Source organism: Aphidius gifuensis, linkage group LG2 (assembly GCF_014905175.1).
Source record: "Aphidius gifuensis isolate YNYX2018 linkage group LG2, ASM1490517v1, whole genome shotgun sequence".
Classification (NCBI taxonomy): Eukaryota; Metazoa; Arthropoda; class Insecta; order Hymenoptera; family Braconidae; genus Aphidius; species Aphidius gifuensis.
Window position 1 is genome coordinate 18,500,453 of NC_057789.1, and position 21,919 is coordinate 18,522,371.

The 21,919-nt window shown below is 29.2% G+C and overlaps 2 protein-coding genes across 2 annotated transcripts in view; both read right to left on the reverse strand.

Annotated features, from left to right (window-relative positions):
- Window positions 1-5,031, reverse strand: part of LOC122850450 — a 30,116-nt gene extending 25,085 nt beyond the window's left edge. The window contains exons 1-3 of the mRNA XM_044149596.1: window positions 3,618-5,031; window positions 1,686-3,425; window positions 943-1,607 (exon numbers count right to left, since the gene is read on the reverse strand). Of these exons, the coding sequence (XP_044005531.1) occupies window positions 943-1,607; window positions 1,686-3,425; window positions 3,618-5,031 (3,819 nt within the window). The remainder of the gene's footprint in view (window positions 1-942; window positions 1,608-1,685; window positions 3,426-3,617) is intronic.
- Window positions 5,032-16,668: 11,637 nt separating this feature from the next.
- Window positions 16,669-20,144, reverse strand: LOC122849271. Its single transcript, XM_044147947.1, has 8 exons — window positions 20,021-20,144; window positions 19,695-19,928; window positions 19,459-19,571; window positions 19,325-19,388; window positions 19,163-19,228; window positions 19,006-19,092; window positions 17,055-17,105; window positions 16,669-16,943 (listed from the first exon to the last, which is right to left on the reverse strand). The coding sequence occupies exons 3-8, from the start codon at window positions 19,480-19,482 to the stop codon at window positions 16,801-16,803; spliced, it is 435 nt and encodes a 144-aa protein (XP_044003882.1). The 5' UTR covers window positions 19,483-19,571; window positions 19,695-19,928; window positions 20,021-20,144; the 3' UTR covers window positions 16,669-16,800.
- Window positions 20,145-21,919: the final 1,775 nt, after the last annotated feature.

Below are 21,919 nucleotides of genomic sequence, written 5' to 3' on the forward strand. Positions count from 1 at the left end.
TTCATTACATTTTTGAAAATGTTCAATTTGAATATTCTTCATTTGAATATTTAATTCTTCAAGACTATTTATCTTTGATGAATTGATCATTAATTTACAAAATGAGCAAGTAATAATAGACTCTTTTTTTTCAAAGAAACCTTTTTTACAATTTACACATAAAATTTCTTCTATTAAATGATTAATTATTCTCTGTTTCAATTCAATTATTTCTATAATACAACGAAAATTATCTTATCAAATCGATAATAAAGCTTCATTTTATTATACAACAAAATAAAATTACCGTGCTTAGATGCTTTAAAATCTTGTTCAATCTCGATTGTTTCAACAGATCCATATGTATTTGATTCATTATTAAATTTTTCATTCAATAATTTTAGTAATTCGTCATTTGTTATTATTTTATTTGAATTTTTTTCAACTACATTATTATCTAAATTTAATTCGAAAAATTCATGTCTACGTGAATATATATCCTTGAAAATTTTCTAAAATTAAGCCAGTTATTATTAATTGAATAAAAATATACATACTAATCATAGTAAAGAATAATTACCTTTTTCAATTCAGTTGAGATACTTTCCATTGTCAAAATAATTGTATTATTATTTATTGAATAAGAATGAAAATAACTTTGATACGTCAATTGATCTAAAATTGAAAAAACAATATATTTCCTATTTATATTATTCCATTAAATAATTATATATATATTTTTTTTTTCATTGAACGTAATCAGAATTATTGATTTTGGTAAATATTCTGGTATTAAATATATAATTAATTTTTGTATATTTCTTTATAAACGTAATTTTTTACAATGTTATTTTCACGATTTTCCCCTAAAAATATTTTCAATGATTCCAAAGATTTCACCCGTGAAAATGCTACGTACAGTTGACCATGACTAAAAACATCTTTCCTTAGATCAACACCGACCATTTCGAATGTTTGTCCTTGACATTTATTTATCGTCATTCCAAATGCTATCTTAATTGGAAATTGTCTTCGTTTAAACGTGAAAGGATAAACGTCTTCACAATAAAGAGTTATGCGATGTATGAATACTATATCATTTTCTTTATCACCAGTTAAAATTCTACATTTTAGAAGATTATTAGACATACTTAATACTTGCAATCTCGTTCCGTTACATAAACCTTCACTTTGACTAATATTACGTAAAAGCATGACAATACAGTACAACCTCATTTTCAATTCATATGGTGGAAAATTTGGTGGATTCAACGTGTTTAAATATTCTGGTAAAATATAATTATTAAGTTCTCCATTATCACAATTTTCAGTACTATCTATTGCAGTAAAAATTTTTTCTGTATCTTCATCCAACAACTGCACCACTCTATCATTTATGTTATCTACATCAAGATGTCTGGCTGATAATACAGCAACTTTCGATAAACTTTCATACTTGCGTTCATCTATTATTTTTTTGAAAATAACCTCTACTATATCATCATTTCTATTTGCTAAACATTCTTTAGGAATTACTAAATTATCATTGTTATCATTTAATGTACCGTTTCCAACGTCTAGTATATATTTTGCGAATTCTGATTCTTCCGGTAATGTTCTCATATTTTCTATTAATGAAAAAATTTTAAAATTTTCCCACAATTTACTGAATTTAATTGATAAATTAATCATTTCGCTACGAGTACCATTTTTTAGTACTGGCAATAATTGCCGAAAATCACCACCCATGAGCATAATTTTCCCACCGAAAGGTAGTTTATTATTCATTATATCGCGGCAGGTTCGATCAGCTAGTTCCAAACAGTATCTTGGTGCCATTGGTGCTTCATCACAAATTATGACATCAATGTTTCTCAGTTCTTCCGCTGCTTTTGATTGCTGTTTAATATTTGATGTTGAATCAACATATATTGGAACAGGCATTGCAAAAAGATTATGCATTGTTCTTCCTTCTGGAAGCAATATTGCCGCAATTCCTGTAAAAGCCATTGTAGCAACTTTTTTTCCAATGCTTCGTAATAAGTGATATATTGTGCTGTAAACATATGTTTTTCCTGATCCACCTGGCCCATCAATGTAAAAGCATGAATTTAAATTATCTTTTCTACATGATAACGCTTTATCCATTATTTCATCTACTATTATTTTTTGTTTTATATTCAAGGTTTTATATTGATTCAAACCTATTTCCGAGTGGTTTTGTAAAACAATTTCTTCGTTATTTAAATTCTCCAGTGATTCAAATTCAGTTAATGATGGCATTGTTGCAAATTTACTTATATTCGATTTCTCTTTTTCAAGAAGCTTAACTATTTCATGATATAATTTCGTATATGATTGAGATAAACTATATTTTTTTTTAAAATCATCTGACATTGAATCCTTATAATTTTCCCAAAGTATTTCTGGTTTTACTGGACAACAATGTATTAAAATTCGTACGAATAAATGTCTTAATTGTTTAGGCATCATCCACACTTCTCCTTCTGTCATTGCTCGATCCCATTCTTCATCATCTTCAATCAAACCCAACGCTAAGCACGCACTTCGATAAGTATCATGCATAACTCCATCGATAGTCCTAATATTTTCAAAACTCGTTGCTCCTTTCACTTTTAATAACAATAGTCTGAGATGAAATAATTCTACTTGACTTGGGCTAATAGAATACATTCTTCCTATTACATTGAACTGTTGTTTACGCGGTTTCCATATTCCATTTTTACCTGAACCTTTTTTGAAAACATAATGTTCTGGAATTTCAGCATATGTATAAATTCTTGCCATCGGATCCCGCTGATTTAACGCAAAATAATCCATAAGCATTGTTTGCTGATTCATTATCATACGTATAGTTTCTTCTGCTTCATCATTCAGAGTTATAGTTTGCTGATTTGATAAATGTACAGGCAAGCGTGTAATAGATCGACTTTTTTCTTGGAAAGGTCTCCCATAAATTCTATCACACGCTTCAACTGGACTAACATACCGAGTCTCTATATGATTAACAATTTTATCATAATAAATTGATGAAGTGTTATCTTCAGCAGTAGAATTAGTTACAACTATAGAAGCTGCATCATGTCCTTTATATATATATTTATATAAATACTTGATTGCTTTAATGCTCGATACTATTTCAACATTGATATGACAATTGAAAATTAATAATAACATCGGGTTATGAGGAACAACATATTGATTATCAGTACTATTTCCAGTTTGACGTTGAAAAGCACCAGTATTTCGACGACGATAACTTGGGTATCCATTTTCATCTATTAATGTATCATTCTGGAATTTTTTCGGAAAGTTTTTAGAACATTTACCTTTCTCATTTTTACACCAATCATCACATGGCCCATGTATCATATTTTTCATCACTATACTATGAAGTCTAGGATTTTCTATATGATCAGGAATTTCTGCTGAAATATATTTATCAACAACATTTGATGTTGTAATTTTATTGTTTTGTTTCAAAGTAAATAAAGCATGAACATGTGGTAATCCTCTTTTCTGATATTCTACAACGTAGACATATGCTTGGATTTCCCCAAAAATTTTTTCTTTCACTATTTTATTTATCAATTCGTTTTTTTTTATTTCAAAAACACGTGAAACGATGTCTGGTCTATCAGAAGCTGTTTGATTAAATAATAAATTTTCTTGAATTTCTCGCCAATTTGGATTACATGTCATGGTTATAAATAAATCAGGCTTCCCAAATTTCCTTACGATGGCCATTGCATCTTGATAATGCTGAAGCATGTTTCGTGGTGATCCTGTGAAAGTCGATGGTAAAATTACCATTTTTCCAACATTTACTTTCGATTCATTTGCGACAGTTTTTAAATGATCAATTAATCCTTGATAAGTATCAGCTCGAATTTTTTTTTGATTTAATCGACAAAAATTCATTCTATCTTTTTCGATTTTCACATAATTATCAACCACCCATTGCTGAAACAATCTTCCACCCATTAAAAATATATTATCATTTCGAGATGCCATCCTGTATTTTATATAAGCTGCACGTGAAACTCTTTTTGATTTCGTAACACACGGAATATCTCTATGCCATCCTCTCGTACCAAAAGGATAAAACAGTGGATAAATCCATGGTTCTACATTTGGGTCCATATTACTAACATACTCAAGTTTTTTCGTATTCTTATTATGTATCGTCACATATGACTCCGGAATATCTCCATTAGCAGTTGTAGTAAAAATTGCCGCAACTTCATTTATTTTTTGCACATTATATCGTCTTGCATCTTTACCAGGTTTCGTAGAAAATATTAATCGCATTTCTGTTTCTTCTTGACCGTCATTGATTGTTTGCTGTAATTCTTCATGCATCATCTGATATGACTTTGCAAATACATTAATCTCACAAAGAGTATTGCCTATAGCTTCAATAATTTCCATATTTAAACACGAATCTTTGTTAAATTGTGACCTAACGTTAGTTGCTTCATTCTGATCGACAATAAAAAGTTGACCGAATGAAGGAATATCATCTCCACTTGGATATAAAGATGTATTAATTTGATAATATATTTGGCCATGAATTTTGAAACAATAAGGACCTGGTCGATTATTAGACGGAAAATTTATTAAATTTGCATTGAAAGATGCAAAAGCAAAAGCATTATTGTATGATCGTATTCGTTCATGAAAATTTTTCGAAAATTCATGAGAACCGTTGAATAAATTTTTTATTAAATCTGGTGAATCAGGTAATGGTTCGAGATTTACTTCACCATGACTACAGCAATCGTTGAATGTTTTTTTATTATTCACTTCTTCTACTTGGAAATGTCTCGCACTGCAATTTTTACAAAGAATATCCATTTTTCCAATATAATTTTCTTGAATATCTTCAACTTGAATATTGAATCTATTATATTCTAATTGCAATGCTAGTTTTTGTCTGCGTTCTCTTTGAGCTAAAGTATTTCTCATACGTTTTGATTTTTGAAAAAGCCTCTCATCTTCCACAGAACGTTTAACTCGATTTGCAGGCATTTTTTAGGTTGAATTCTTAAATTTTTAGACAATTAACAAATATCATGTTAATAAAATAATTTTTCATTTTACACCCCTGTATATTTTAATACTCACATATATTAAAGCTAAAAATATATTTCTTTGATTTAAAATATTAATTAAATTCATACCCCTCTGCGCAAAAAAGTTCTTAAGATTTTAAAAATTAACTTTTGTCTTTTAGGCATATTAATTTTTTTACAAAAGTTTCTGGCTCAGAGGAGGCTCAAAGGATGTTGTCAACAAATAAAATTAATTTAATTCATTATTTTCATTTAAAAAAAAACTCCATTTTCGTCTCACACCCCATGTGAGCCAGGAAATTTTGTCTGAAACTCTCATGACGCTAAAGCTGGCCGCCAAAAGCTGGATAGTCAGGGACGTGTTAGGGCCCCGTGCTTACAATAACGAAAATTGCTTCGTTCTCATGTTTCACTACTTAATATGTTATCTAAATAATAAAGGATTATATTTTTTTTATTATCTTTTAATTAGTGGACTTTTAATTTAGATAATACTATCATGCCCCAATTTTCATTTTAAAGTTAGTAAAAAAATAATTAAAATTTCCGTCCTACCTGGTGCCCTCTAAAATGCAATGTTGGGGGTCGATATTTTTTTTGAGCTCTTAATTCGTGAACTCTTAATTTAGATAATATTTTTATGCCCCAACTTTCATTGTAAATTTAAAAAAAAAAAAAAAATATTCGAAATTTCTGTCCCCCTTGGCCCCCCTAAACCGCTATTTTGGGGGTTGATAATTTTTCAAGCTCTTAATTAGTGGACTTTTAATTTAGATAATATTTTTATGCCCCAATTTTCATTGTTAATTTTGAAAAAAAAAAAATATTCAAAATTTCCGTCCCCCTAGCCCCTCCTAAAACGCTATGTTGGGGGTTGATATTTTTTTTTTAGCTTTCAATCAGTAAATTTTCAATTTAGATAATATTATCATACCCCAATTTTTATTTTAAAGTTAGTAGAAAAAATATTCAAAGTTTCCGTCCCCTCTAGCCCCCTCTAAAACGCTATGTTGGGGGTTGATATTTTTTTTTTAGCTTTTAATTAGTTGACTTCTAGTTTAGATAATATTAAACAGGCTCAATTTTGTTAAATAACAAAAAAAAAAAAAAAAATTAAGCGCGGGGCACCCGACACACCATATGTTTTCAGGTTTAATTTACGTTTAGCGACCAGAGTGGCAGCCAGCTGCGACGTCATATTCTTATGCACTAATATATAAAATTTTCATTCTTATATAGACTGGTGAATATTCAAATTTAAATTTTATTTTGAACAGTCTCTCAGAGAAGGCTGAGAGGAGGTATATGACAAATCTATTCCAAGTAATAGCATTTGAGGTAAAAAATTCGTATAAATAATTTTTTTTTTTTTTTGAATAAATAAATCACTTCAATGGAATCAATTGATTAAATGAATTACTTTTTTTTATAAAATATATACTGATAATATTAAAAAAGAAATAAATAACACACTTACGTTAATAAGGTTAGTTATCTTTTAATTATGAATCCAGATATTAATTCGCAATTTATAATATGATTTTATTTGAATCCTAGTATATAGTAATTGATTATATACTTTCACTATATATTAATTGACTGTATACTTTTACTATTTTTTTTTTTTATCAAGTAATATATTATTATATTCATTCACAAATTAATCACACAATCTGTTTGATGACACAGTCAGAATAAAATTAATATTTCTTCTGTTATTAATAAATTGAAAACAAAAAAAAATTAATATGAAGTTATTTATTATTTATCTTTTATATATATATTAAAAAAAAGTCTTATGTGTCAATTACTTCATTGCAATTAATTAAATACATATACTTAAAAATTTAATACAACATATATTTTTGCGATAATATTTATTCATCAAACAAAACAAATTAATATAGATATATAATTTTTAAGTCGTTTACCGATTTCATCATCATCAACATCATCATCAATTTTTCTTTTAGCGTCAATTATTGGACGGTATCCTTTCTGTATTTTCTGCTTTGCTAATGTTGTATCATTTTCAATTATTTTTATTTCCTCCATTTTTTTTACTTCAAAATAATAATTAGTTTTGTCCATTTTTCCTTGAATTTTCACTAAAACACCAGATTTTAAATCTTCATTTTTAATATAGTTTGTAATGTTAACAGTCAACCGATAAAACCCATCTGTCACTTGTCCTTGACCACACATGGACCTGTTAAACTGGACTTCTCTAAATGGCTGTCTTATATAACATTCAATTTCTAATAAACAAAATATTATTATTTTATTTATCAATAATAATATTATATTATTATTATTATTTATTTTACCAACATTCCCCTCTTGAAACATGACCTGTGATAAGTCGATTGAACGATAGACTGTGGTTGATGGACTCATATGACGACTACTTACAGTATGATTCCCTAAAATTGTAACTTGGCTTGTCATTTGGACATGAAATTCCATAATATGCACAGCTGGATCACGATAAGTAGCATTTGATATTTTTGTTGATCCACCAATTATCTCGATTATGTTATTTATTTTAATTTTTGATTCCCAATCTTCGGCCATGGTACCCCACATTAATATTTTAATTCTCGTCTCACTGTCATTATTCAAGTCGAACTTAAAAACCTTATTCTGACCTGCATTTACTAATTTTATACCTTCAATCTTATCGACGTAACCAGTTATATTTCAACATAGTAAAAAAAAAATTAATTATTATTTTATTGGTTATATATATATATACTTTTTTTTTATTTTATACTAAAGTAAATATACTATTTTTTTTTGTAAATAATATTGTAAATATATTGTAAATATAATTTCTACATAGTAAAAAAAAAATAAATTATAATTTTAATGGTTATATATATATATATATATATATACTTTTTTTTTATTTTATACTAAAGTAAATATACTATTCTTTTTTGTAAATAATATTGTAAATAGATTGTAAATATAATTTTTTGTAAATAAGATTTTAAGCAATGTAAATTTAAACTTACAGATTTTTCTCGAAATGTCGGAATTCATTGATCTCTTCGTCTGAAGTAAAATTGATTTCACTCATTATTGATGTTTCAAGATTTTCTCAATAATTTATTCGAAATGTTAATCAATAATTTAAATATTATATGATTTATTTATTTATTTGACGTTTTTATGTGTAGCTTAATTGTAGTCAATTTTATGTCAAATATAATAAACTGACATAAATTTGAAAAATAAAACAAAGCAATTTGTTGATTTCATTAACAACAAAAACGTTAGAAAAGACATAAGAGTAAGAGAGATAAAGAAATTAAAAATTCATTTATTTATTTCAAATAACAATAGACAAAGAAAAAATAATAAATAACATGAGAGTGACAAAGAAAACGAATAACCAATCAAATCTTAGGAAGATCGATGACAACTGTCCTTTTTATATAAGGAAAAATTTTATCGTAAAAATTTATTTTATTAACTTTTTTTTTTTTTTTTGTTGCATTTTTAATTTTAAATATTCATTTACATGAATCATCATAACAAGTACGTAAATTCAATTATTATTCTTTATTTCAAGGTGTATCAAGAGGTTGTAAGGCAACTGCAACTTGTAAGTCTCCACCACAAAAAAAACCATTCGCTATCTATCAAGATGGTATGTATATTCGTTGAACACATATATATATAGGTATATGTATTATACTAATTGATTTTCTATTAAAATTTATGTTGATTTTAATATCTTATAAATTTTAGTGGTTCGATCGGTAATACTGGGGCTTGATTCTCAAACTCATTTTTGTGACTACTCGCCGGTGAGCGCGTTCACTCGTGAGCTGCTGTCGCTCACTGTACAAGCAGCTCACGGGTGCTATTTCTATTCTATATATATATATATAGAATGAGATATTTAAAACATATGTATCACTTGAAATCGTATCGGTTTACCGATAATTTACACACTAGATTCATTTTCGATTGATTTAAAAAGTATTGGGTTATCTACCACATTGGTAGATAATATAATAAATTCTTTGTAATAAAAGTACATACATACATACATACATTTAAAATAATACAGAATTTTTTTATGATCCAAATCATGAATATTACCCCAAAAATGCATAAAAGGTATTCAATACTTTGGAAATTCTTTTGATCCAGTTAAATTCTGAATTGATGGGGTCCTTAGTACAAGCTGTTTCCTTTTTAGTAGGAGATAAAAAATCAAAAAGAGATTCAAGTATTTTCAATTCAACTACTAAAATTTATAAGATATGATAATCAACATAAATTTGAATAGAAAATCAATTGGTATAATACATATATATATTATATATATGTATATGTATTGTAACGAGATTTGGCAGATCTCGCGATTCCGAAAATAATCAGAGGTCTGGTCTAAGGGGTTTATCGACTAAGACGCTAATTAATACTACCGATTGTGAGTGGCCTCGGTAGTGACATCCATTTTCGCCTGAATGTCCGTGTTGACTTAGTAGACATCGGCCGCGAGTGGATAATCCTGATCTCTACCCTGGCTGCGTCAGATACGTATCCCCTACTTCGACACTCCCACCGGAAAGTCGCATCAGATGTGCGCACAGATGGTCGTATGGCACTCCAAACGGTAGTGGGGACATGAAGAATCCATAAAACTGGTGATCGCTGGCATCTCACTGCCAGTCGTCAGCCAGCTCTCGGAGCTGGCTGATGGCACCGGGACTGGTGACAGTCAGTGGTTGGCTTCCGATGAAGCAAGCTGACTCCTTGGTAGAGTTGGATAGTTACTTGGTGATGTCGACATGCTCTTATGGAGGAGCTAGTTGATATCACTGGTGAAGCTGGCATGACTCCTTAGTGGAGTCCAACTTAGACGATGACGTTGACTGGGTCCTAGGGTAGAACTAGTTGATGTCACTGATGAGTCCAAACAAGCTCCCGATGCGTGGTGCATGCTCCCGAGGGTGATTTACGATGTCGCTATGCTGCATAGGTAGGACGTTGTATATCACTCGCTCTCTCGCTCGAGTGTGGCTACTTACTGTCAGGGTAACCTATAATCGAGTAGCCAGATGCATAGAGTTGTCCGGCGTAAGACCAGCGTGGCTGCGGATGGACTTTATGTTCACTTGGTGCACTAAAGTGTGTAGGCAATAGGAGGATATTTGGTAATACCTGCGAGGTACAAATATCCTCGGTCTCGTATTGACTTCTTTGAGTTAAACTAAAGTTAATGATCACGGTGATAACCGCCGCCCTGGGGTGAGGTTATTACGCTCCCGGCCAATACTAAAAATAATATACATTTTAGTAATGGCGCCCGAGTGACGTTTCGAAACCAATATGGTAAACCACGCCCTTCTACCATTTCTTGCTGAACTAGTCGCTACCCTACGGTCCGTTAGTTGCCGTTATACACCAGCTGGCTCCCTCACGGCGGTAAGAGAGAAGAATGGTAAGAAATCCTCGTTGATCCCATAGTAACTGACGCGTCTACTTTATCGGTGGAAAAATTAGTTACAATATATATATTAGACCGTTTAGAAAAAAAAAAAAAAAATCTTTTTTTCCTCTCTCTCCCTCTAAAATAGGAGTACTCATTGAGACAAATCATCTACTATTTTTGATTTTTTTTTTTTTTCTTTTTCATGTCGCTCATCGACTTTCAATATTTTCAGTTTAAAATACTTGTAAGCAAAGTGCTCATTAGATACATTTGTTCATAACTTAATCAATTTTTAAGCTAGAGACTGGAAAAGCTTCAAAATACATATTAAAAAAAAATTTTCAATTGATGGTTTCACGACTAAAAAAATTTATTAACGTTTATTTCTAAAAAAAAAAAATTTATTTGTTCAAAGACCTCTGAACATTTATAAAAAAATTGAAATTCGGCATATAAGATATAGTGTCTGAAGCTTTTCAATAAAGCTTTCCAAATAATTATCTTGAATTTAAATATATTGATTATTTTTAAAGTTATCATCCTTCGGAACACTGAAAAAAAACAGCGTCATTTTATCAATTTTTGTATGGACTAATTGACGCTTTTTTTTTCGGTGTTTCGAAGAATGATAACTTCAAAACTAATCAATATGATAGAATTCAAGATGTTTTTTTAAAAACCTTAATCGAGAAGCTTTAGATACTATATCTTATATGCCTTAAATTTTTATTTTTTAATTGATGCTCAGAGGTCTTTGAATAAATGAATTTTCGTTTTTTTAGAAATAAACGTTTATAAATGTTTCTAGTCGCGAGACCGTTAGTCGAAAATTTTCTTTGTAATATGTATTTTTAAGCTTTTTATTTAGGCTTCTAAATAGTCGTATTTCCAAGTCTCTAGCGTAGAAATTAATTAAGTTATGAACAAGTATCAAATGAGAACTCTGTTTACATGTTTTTTAAATGGAGAATGATAAAAGTCGATGAGCGACATTAAAAAAGAGAAAAAAATAAAAAATAGTAGATGGTTGTCATGATGAGTACTCACATCTTAGGGGGTGAGAGAGAAAAAAAAAATTGTCTAATATATATGTATATGCGTTGAACGGATATATATACCGTTTTGATGGATAGCAAATGGTTTTTTTTGTGGTGGAGACTTACATGTTGCAGTTGCCGTACGACCGCGATACACCCTAAAATAAAGAATAATTATTGAATTATTGTACTTGTTATAATGATTCATGAAAATAAATACAGACAGAATATATATTTATAAAACAAAAAAAAATTATAAATAAATGACATTATAAGCAATAGTACATTCAAAAAAAAATCAGTATAATTATTTATTTAGATGTAACAATTATAAATTTACAACTTCCATAAACAATAACTGCCATGAATATGAATGAAATTATATTTTTAGTGCTCATATTTAATTAAATGGAATACTAATTAAATAGAAATATACAATGAAATTCAAATATTTTATTTCTAATATAAAAAAAACACACAGACACTTTTTTATTTTAAAAAAAACAGATTCTTTAGATGTATACTTTTTTCTTCAAACTTAAAAACCATTTTCAGAAATTGCGTTTTTTCTTGAATTTTTTTAAAAAGTTAGGAGACTCTGACAAACTTTATGAAAAGAAATTTTATATCGAAGCATTATGGAATCCAAGTCCGGAGCAATTCGACAACCTTATAAAATAAAATTAAGCAATAATAGTAGATTGGTGCGAAAGAACCTATATTTATATATCATATACAGTATTCAATATTGATCGTTGGTGCTACAGTATTCAATATCGCAACGATGGTGCGCGCGCCATATGCCGTTGGGATATGGGCGCGAATCCTGCTCATCAGGAGTGCTAATCAAAAGGCACGGTAGTTCAAATAAAAATATTTTGTCTTTTGATCATCCTATTAAATTAATATCAGTAGTAGAGCAAAGCGGATCCTGGGACAGTTTGATATCAAACCCCCACTCCGGCCCAATTACACCCCTACCAGGTTCCGATTGAATTCCCCCTGTATGTTTGTATGTCAGCCATTTTAAGGTCGACCATTTTGTATATCGGTAACGTAGGGAGTTGGTATATCTTTATATTCAAAAGTCGGCCATTTTGAATGTTGGTAATTCAGTGATTACTATTATCTATATATATATGAGCAGGTCTACCAATTCCGAACGTCGATGTGGGCCTCACTATCTCCCATCTTGCTGAAAATTGGTCAGTCGCAAGACTAGATGGAGACGGTAAACTCGTATTTTTTTTTTTTTTTTTCTAGTCATTATTTTCGGAGTTATCCTATGGGGAATTCCATCACATTCATATTTTTTTTTTTTTTTAAATCATTTTTTCAGACTTTTAGAACGAAAAAGAAAATTGATAAATAATATTTTTCTACGTAGAATTTTCTCAGCTTTTCATAGAAAATCTTACTTTTTCTGTATATTTATAAAAAAAGTTTGAAATTAGGGTTTAAAATGTAAAATGCTGTTTTTGTGGGCTTGCCCATACATTGATTTTTTTCAAAATATTTTTTTCGAAAAGCTAAGAAAATTTCACTATATATACGCAAAATTTGGAGTGGGATCTCTGTAAAAACGGCCAGGATCAATGAAAATGCAGAAAATTAAATTTAAAAATTATTTAAAATTTTTTTTTTTTTTTTTTTTTTATTGAAAAATTCATTTTTTTAATGGTGATTTTAAATTTACAAAAATGAAGTTAAAATTGCGCAAGGTAACTACAGATGGTGCTAGTTGACATATAATTCCGCTATTACCAACTAGCCTAAACGGAATATTGCCATTGACAAAGATAGCGACATTCTAGAGAAATAGGTATTGATAACTACAATTTCAGTTCAACAACATACATTTTTTTCTTCAAGCTAATATTTGTTAGTTTATTTGGTTGAATAAAAATGGACAAACGAAAACGAGTTCAGCGAAAGTGTTTTAATCCCTTCAAGGAAGATAAACCATGCCGTAAGCTATTGAATTTATTTTCTACTTTTATTATTATAACCTATAATGTTTGACGTTTACTTTCAGAAAAGAAAAATACTACTGATTTACGTTTATTTACTGAAGCAGAACGAAGAAAAATTCCTACAGCTGATGACACGTGTAAACAGTGTATGCAGTGCTTGTCGAAAACTTTTATCGACATATGAGCCTGCTGTTGACAATACTAATATTATGTCTCAAGTGAGTGTAGAGAGCTTGAGTTTGTCACAAGCTACGTCTTCACATGGAACAGTGGCTTCTCAGGGTGCTGCTAGTAATTTCAGTGACTCAATGGAAGAGTATAATGATCATTCTTTAGAGTTATTTTTGAATGTTAGTCCGGTTAAAAAAAAAAGGTGAAGAATTGTTTATCGTCGTACAGAAAATGTATTGCAATTGTTCAAGTGGGTTTATGTCAATAGAATTATATTCATTTCAGGATAACTAGTGCGATGTACGCTTCTCAAAAGTTGGAACAAATTCATGAGCGTGTTAACAAAAAGTTTTCATCACAGTTTGCGGTATTACCAAAAATGAAGTCTGACGAGATAATTGAAGATCATATGTCAATGTTAGCTAACATAAAACAGGTTTATGGAGCTGAAATATCCAAGTAAATTGATTTTTTCTAAATATAATTCCGAATGTTTGTTATATATTTCGGGCTATTGATTATAACTCAAAATTTGTATTTATGCAGGTCCACACGACTAAAATTATTGTCTGTGTTACCGGACAGCTGGGATATCAGCAGAGTACAAAATGAGTTTAATTGTTCGAGATTCAATGCTTTACATGCCAAAAAAGTTAAAACTGATTTGAAAAATGACGAATCCATTAAGCTACGTTGCTTGCAAAGGCCCGGGAATCAACCACTAAATGAAGTAACTAAAAAATTAGTCATAGACTTCTACGAAAATGACACCAATTCTCGACAATTATCTGGCATGAGAGACGTTAAATCTGTGAAAGAAGCTGATGGTACGCGTAAAAATGTACAAAAAAAACTACTTCTTAGCAATATTCGTGAGTTATACTGTAGTTTTAAATCAGAATACCCCACAGTGGATATTAAATTTGCAAAATTTGCGAGATTGAGACCACAGCATTGTGTTATTGCTGGCAGCAGTGGCACACACACTGTTTGCGTATGCACTATTCACCAGAATGTGAAATTAATGCTTGAAGGTAATTTATTATAAATTATATATCAATTTTTTTTCATTCAATCATTTAATTATTCCATGATTTTTTTGTAAAACTTCAAATTAACTATTAAGTCTTTTTTCCTCAGGTTGCAAATTTTTATCGTTCGATGCAGATAGCGATTGGCTTGGAAATACAAACTCAATATACGATGGTTTGTTGAGAAAACTAGTTTGTGATAGCCCAAATGAGTGTTGTTATTTGAGAACTTGTGAGCAATGCCCAAACGGTGATGAGATAATTCAATTTTTTGAACAAAAGTTCGACGAAAAAAATATCGCTATAATTGAATATAAAAAAGGGACGGCAACTGATCGGTGCACAATTATAAATATTTCATGTGAAACGGAGGAGTTCATCTACTCATTAATGGAACGACTGAAACTTCTTCTAACGCACGACTATATCGCAAAGTCTCAAAGTCGTTATTTTGTAAATGCGAAAAAAAATTTAAAAAGTGGTGAATTTGTGGTGACTTTAGATTTTGCCGAGAATTTTGCATTCATAGTGCAAGAAGCTGCACAGGCTTTTCACTACAACAACGATCAAGCTACTTTGTTACCGATCGTAATATACTATTACGAAAATGAAGAAATAAAACATTGCAGCTTTGTCGGGGTAACGGATTGTTTGAAACACGATTATGTGTCGGTTCATTTATTTCAAAAAGAATTGATAAAATTTTTAAAAACTAAATTTTCTGATGTTAAAAAAATTTTGTATTTTTCGGATGGAGCTCCGCAGCAATTTAAAAACAAAAATGCCTTCACAAATCTTAGCTATCATTACCATGATTTTAAAATTGAAGCAGAATGGAATTTCTTCGCTACTGCTCATGGTAAAGGACCATGTGATGGCTTAGCTGGTGCAGTTAAGCGGTTGGCTCGAAAAGCATCATTACAGATGGGAACAAGGGATGAAATTGTCACCCCCGATAATTTATTCCAATGGGCAAAAAAATCTTTGCCAAATATTCATTTTGAATTTATCAAGAACGAAGAGTATTTAGAAATGAAGGAAAAACTAGATGCTCGAACCTCTCAGTCTAAAACTGTTAGAGGAACTCAATCACAGCACTTCTTTTCTCCTATTCAAAATAATATGGGTACAATCGTGACCAAAACAACCTCTTCTTCTGTTAAATTTTCAATGAGTAAAATTTTTTAATTTTATTATACATCTTGTTCCATTAAAATTCTAATTAATAAAGTATTTTTATATTTTACGCTTTATTAACTAGCACCATCTGTAGTTACCTTGCGCAATTTTAACTTCATTTTTGTAAATTTAAAATCACCATTAAAAAAATAAATTTTTCAATAAAAAAAAAAAAAAAAAAAAATTTAAATAATTTTTAAATTTAATTTTCTGCATTTTCATTGATCCTGGCCGTTTTTACAGAGATCCCACTCCAAATTTTGCATATATATAGTGAAATTTTCTTAGCTTTTCGAAAAAAATCAATGTATGGGCAAGCCCACAAAAACAGCATTTTACATTTTAAACCCTAATTTCAAACTTTTTTTATAAATATACAGAAAAAGTAAGATTTTCTATGAAAAGCTGAGAAAATTCTATCTAGAAAAATATTATTTATCAATTTTTTTTTTTGTTCTAAAAGTCTGAAAAAATGATTTAAAAAAAAAAAAAAATATGAATGTGATGGAATTCCCCATAGGATAACTCCGAAAATAATGACTAGAAAAAAAAAAAAAAAAATACGAGTTTACCGTCTCCATCTAGTCTTGCGATTGACCAATTTTCAGCAAGATAGGAGATAGTGAGGCCCACATCGACGTTCGGAATTGGTAGACCTGCTCATATATATATTTATATACGCTGTGATTGGATGATATTAATTTATTATGGATATATTTATTAATAATAAAAAAAACAATGACTGAAAAATTATAAATGTAATATCAAATATTTATTCAATTTTGCATGATTCATTCGAGTATTGTACAATCATGATGCCAATTATTATTATTTTTATCATCATCGACAGAAATTATTTCTTCTATAAATACAACATCATCATCATGCTTTTTTTAACAATTTGCAATCTCCATTATATATATTGTCAAATTCTATAGCAGCTCTCTTCAGTTTTTCTTGTTGTTCTCTGACGATGTTTCTCTCTTGCTCCAATGCTTCTTCTTCCCCTTCTGATGGTCTGAGAGCTATATTGTTTAGATAAACAAATAAGTAAATATTATTATTTTATTTATTTATTTATTTATTTATTTTTTTTTAATAAAATATATGTATATGAACAGTTTAATCATACTTACAAAAATTAATAATTGGCATTCTCCGAAATGAATAAAAAAGTTCATAGTATCCTGAAAACATAAAAATTAACATTAGTAAATCAAGTAATTAATATAAATAAAATAATTATGTGTGTGTATATATTATATAAAAAATGTAAATGAGTCGTATTTAACGTGCTACACTCCTTTTTTCATGAAGAAGTTTTTAACACGGTGTGCCTCACGTCTTGCTTTCTGTATTTCCAACCGGCAACTCCTTACAACTCATTTGCGACAGTCATGGATGTCGACTTTTGTAATGCGTTCAAACTGTACCCGATTTCTATTATAGCCCAGGGAAACCATGAAAAACCTGGCGTCGGTGGTTGGGTTCGAACCCGTGACCTCCCTGTCACAAAGCTCGAACCTTAACCGCAGTGCCATATCGTTGGCATGTATATATTATATATATATGGGGCATTCTGAGTCAATTCAGCTGGTCATCTGCCTGACCCTCTCGGATTGAGTTGAAAATTTTTTTATATGTTGTTTAAATACATGAAATTTTTTTTATAAAATAAGGTACTTAATCCACGTGTGTTCGATTAAAAATTAGAGTGGGCCGAGACGTTTTTATGCTTTTTTTTTTTTTTTTCAATTTTTTTTTTTCAAAATATTTTGAAAAAAAAAAAAAAAATTTAATTTTTAAATACAAAAAAATAAAACAAAATTAAAACATATCTTGGTAAAATTTCATTTTCGGCGTACTTTAGAACTAAAAGGTGAAAAATTTCAATTTTTGACGAAATGTTCGTGAAATTTTCCACTTTTTAGTTCTAAAGTACGCCGAAAATGAAATTTTACCAAGATATGTTTTAATTTCGTTTTATTTTTTTGTATTTAAAAATTTAATTTTTAGTGTTCCGTAGGACACTTATGTTTTCACTTTTCGTGTGACTTTTTGTTATTTCGCGATAAAAATAAAAGTTATGAATCGAATTGGCTTCTACGAAGCCCATTAGGTTCCATTTTTTTTCCCAAAAGCAATCATCATATTTATTTTCAATTTTTAGGCCTTATCAGATGTGATAGTGCCATTTTTCGACAGGGCCCAATTTCAAATATTGACGGATCGGATCCGGCAATGATTCAATCGACGACGCTTCATCTGTAGACTCTACGATATTTTTTTTAAATTTTTTGGTCGTTTATTTTTTTTTTTATTAAACAAAATGTAGTGTCAGACTTTGTTTTTGCAAGATATTTTTTGAACCGCTGAACTGAATTAGTTGATGTTAAATGAAATTTATTTTTTTTTTTTTTCCAAAAGCAATTATCATATTTATTTTCAATTTTTGGGCCTTATTAGATTTAATATTTCCATTTTTCGATAGGGCTCAATTTTAAATATTGTAAGATTGATTCCGGCAATGTTTCAATCGATGACGCTTCATCTGTAGACTTTCCGTTATTTTTTTGAAATTTTTCGGTCGTTTATTTTTTTTTTTATTAAACAATGGAAATAAACAACATTAGAAAATAAAACAAAACAAAAAAAATAGTCATTCATTTTACAATAAAATGAAAAAACAAATCAAACAACAAGAAAAAAAATAAAAAATCCTACGGAACACTTAGGGTGCACCTTGGGGGACTTGACTATATTTTTTTTTTGAAAAAAAAAATTGAAAAAAAAAAAAAAAAGCATAAAAACATCTCAACCCACTCTAATTTTCAATTAAATATACGTGGATTGAGTACCTCATTTTATGGAAAAAATTTATGTATTTAAATTGGGGCTTTTTTTATGAAAGAAGAGAATTAACATCAAAACACTCTACTTTACCGGCTAAAATGCGTCAAAAAATTTTCGAAAAAATTCAGGCTGCATAAGAAGCCAAAAACAACATATAAAAAAATTTTCAACTCAATCCGAGAGGGTCAGGCAGATAACCAGCTGAATTGACTCAGAATGCCCCATATATATTACCATTCAGAGTCACATCATACTGCATCTCATCAAGTGCCACTGGTGAATCGTCTTCTTTTGGAAAACTGTGACCATTATTCCAGTAGTCTGTAATATAATGGATAAAAATTATATTTTATAAAAACCAAATAAAAAATTATAAACATCCGAATTATACCTGGCAAAATAGTTGAGATTGGAGTTCTATTATTTCCTATACATTTTGTATGAATATTGAAACCACCTGTGGATAAAAATTTATGCAGTTTATTATTATTATTAGAGACACGTTTAATGATTTAGAAAAAATCTTTGAATTAAAATATAAAAAAGTACTTACAATAATTATTCATCAGTCTTGATGAATACATTAAACTATGTATTGATAAAAGATTATATTCAATCTGAGAAACGATATTTATTAAAACAAATATAATAATTAAATATAATTATGCATACAAAATCGAATATTACCATTTTTAAATTATCCTCTCGCATGTGTAAATCATATGAAAATCCAGAACGCTCATCCTCTCGATACTCTCAATAACAATCAGTGGTGCAATTTGAGTGAAAAGTCGATCCAACTAAAAATCAAAAAAAATTAATAAATTAACAAATTGAAAATACATTAATAAATGAATTAAACACATAGAATGATAAATTTATAAATACTATTAAATAATTTAAAATGTTGATATATCACTTACCTCATTGTTATAAAATTCGTGAATCATCTTGTCCAAGTTTTTTCTGCAGCTCTTGGTTTACAGTTTTCAGCAAGTCCCAAACTGATTTGATATTTTCGTAGTTGTACTTGGCTTATATATCCCAAAATAAGGGCTTAGGTGGGGATCATTAAGATGATGATGAAAATAGAGAGTTTGTTTTTCATAGGAAGCATTTTTCGAAAGTTGTACATAGTCACAAAGTGACTTATAATTCTGAAAATTAGAAATGTAAAACTGTTTACTATGCAAGGTTTGTTGTCGTAAACAAGAGATAAAACGTTTGCAATGATCTGTTCTCATTATACCTGAAGGAGATGCTTGTTGGAATGATGTGTCACTAACCAACATAGAAAATATATATTTTCTATGTTGTCATGTAATGTTTTATGTAAAATTGTGCATCTACACACACACATACAGTCACATACCCATGCTAAGATGATGCTTTGAGAATTTCTCGTCCTAAACAAATAAAAAGTTTTTCTCTTACATACTATAATATCTTTACAATACTTTTATTTTCCTGCGAATAAACAATGTTAAAATTTTCTCAATATTTTTATGCTTCAATAATTGAAGGTCAAATTTACAAGATGAAACTTGTTTAGAATTACTCACCACTACCACACATAAATACTGTCAAGTAAACAAATGATGAAATTTTTCAATAGCTTCTATTTGTTTTAAAAATCTATCACCTTGAGTAATCAAGACAATGTGAAATGATAAAAGTTGTAAATAATATTGCCTATTGTTCACAAAAATACATCTTGAAGGGAAGCGAAAATGTTTTATTTATTTTCTGATAAATAATTTCAAGACAAAAATTCTATGAAAAATGTGACACATCTTTTGAAAATGAAATATTTTTACTCCCATCGTACGTATATAAGGACTCTCAAAACAATTAAATATATCAGTATCTTCTGAACCTCTCAGCCAGGGTTTATATTTTTTTTTTATTTCCTGCTACTTAATACAGTATTTTTATACTTTAAAAATATGGCTGAATCAATGATATTATTCGCAAATATGCCAATGAAAAGTCATGAAGAGCAGCGTGCTCTTTATGATAATATGTTTATTAACTTATCGCACAATAGTGTCAACAGAAATACAATTTGTGAATCAATCGATGATTTATCGTGTCGAATTGTCGAATATAATGATATCATAAAGAATGAAACCTTGGAGTATAACGAGCGAAAAAAATTTTCAACTTCTCTAATATATGCAAAGCGGGCATTGTTAAAAATCGAAAAATTACTAATTAAAGTTGGTTCCGGTTGAAACGATAATAGTGACTATGAGAATGTTAATAATAATGATAGTGAAAGTGAAAATATTAGTGCTAGAGTAAGATGGTAAGAAGTTTCAAGTTTTTTCGATTTAAATATGCACACATGCGCAGTAATCAATTTGTAACATGTTGATGTCCAGGCTTTTTCTAATGATGTTAAAACATTGCTCATAGCAAAATTAAATTTGGCAATGGAAAGTACCAATTCTTATAAAGTTGATTGTGCTCTATCATGCAAATTTAAAATTTCCAAACAAGACAAAATATCTTCATATCGGAAACATGATAATATTACCATCAACAGATATGGATGAATTGTATACAGCAAAATTCAATAAATTGAACGCGCGAAAAGATGATATTGAAATGCATGACTCAGGTTGGACGCTTCATGAAATAAATAACATGGAAATTCAAATCAATGTATACAAACCACTTAAGGCCGGGAATTCATTTGTATAATTACCGAAATGGCTCAAAGTGAAACATGCAATAATAAACGTAAAAAATGATGATGAATACTGTTTTCTGTGGTCAATTTTAGCAGCCATGTATAATTTTAAAGATCACCCTGAGCGTATGAGCAAGTATAAGCCACCTAACAATGGTAAAGATCCATTTAAAAATATTTTATTATATCAACAATTTGATTTTCCAATGTCATTACAGGATATTAAAAAATTTGAAAAAGTAAACGATTTATCAATATCAGTATATGGCATCGAATATAATAAAAATGAAAATAATAAAATAATAGAAAAAAATGGTAAAAAAAAAAAAATAATTGTGCCATATCACTTGAGTGAATATACACTAATCGAGCCAACAAAAAATTTGAATTTCAATAAAGTTTATGTAAAAAAAACAATTCATCTTTTAATGCAACGAAAAAATGACGAAATAG

Bases quoted from the DNA above. Each gene is read 5' to 3' on its own strand.
- LOC122849271 (XM_044147947.1), bottom strand. From the start codon at position 19,482: ATGCGAGAGGATAATTTAAAAATG. The intron at 19,389-19,458 runs GTAATATTCGAT...ATCGTTTCTCAG, and splicing joins GAGAGGATAATTTAAAAATG to ATTGAATATAATCTTTTATC. The intron at 17,106-19,005 runs GTAATATATATG...TTATGTTTTCAG, and splicing joins GTATGATGTGACTCTGAATG to GATACTATGAACTTTTTTAT.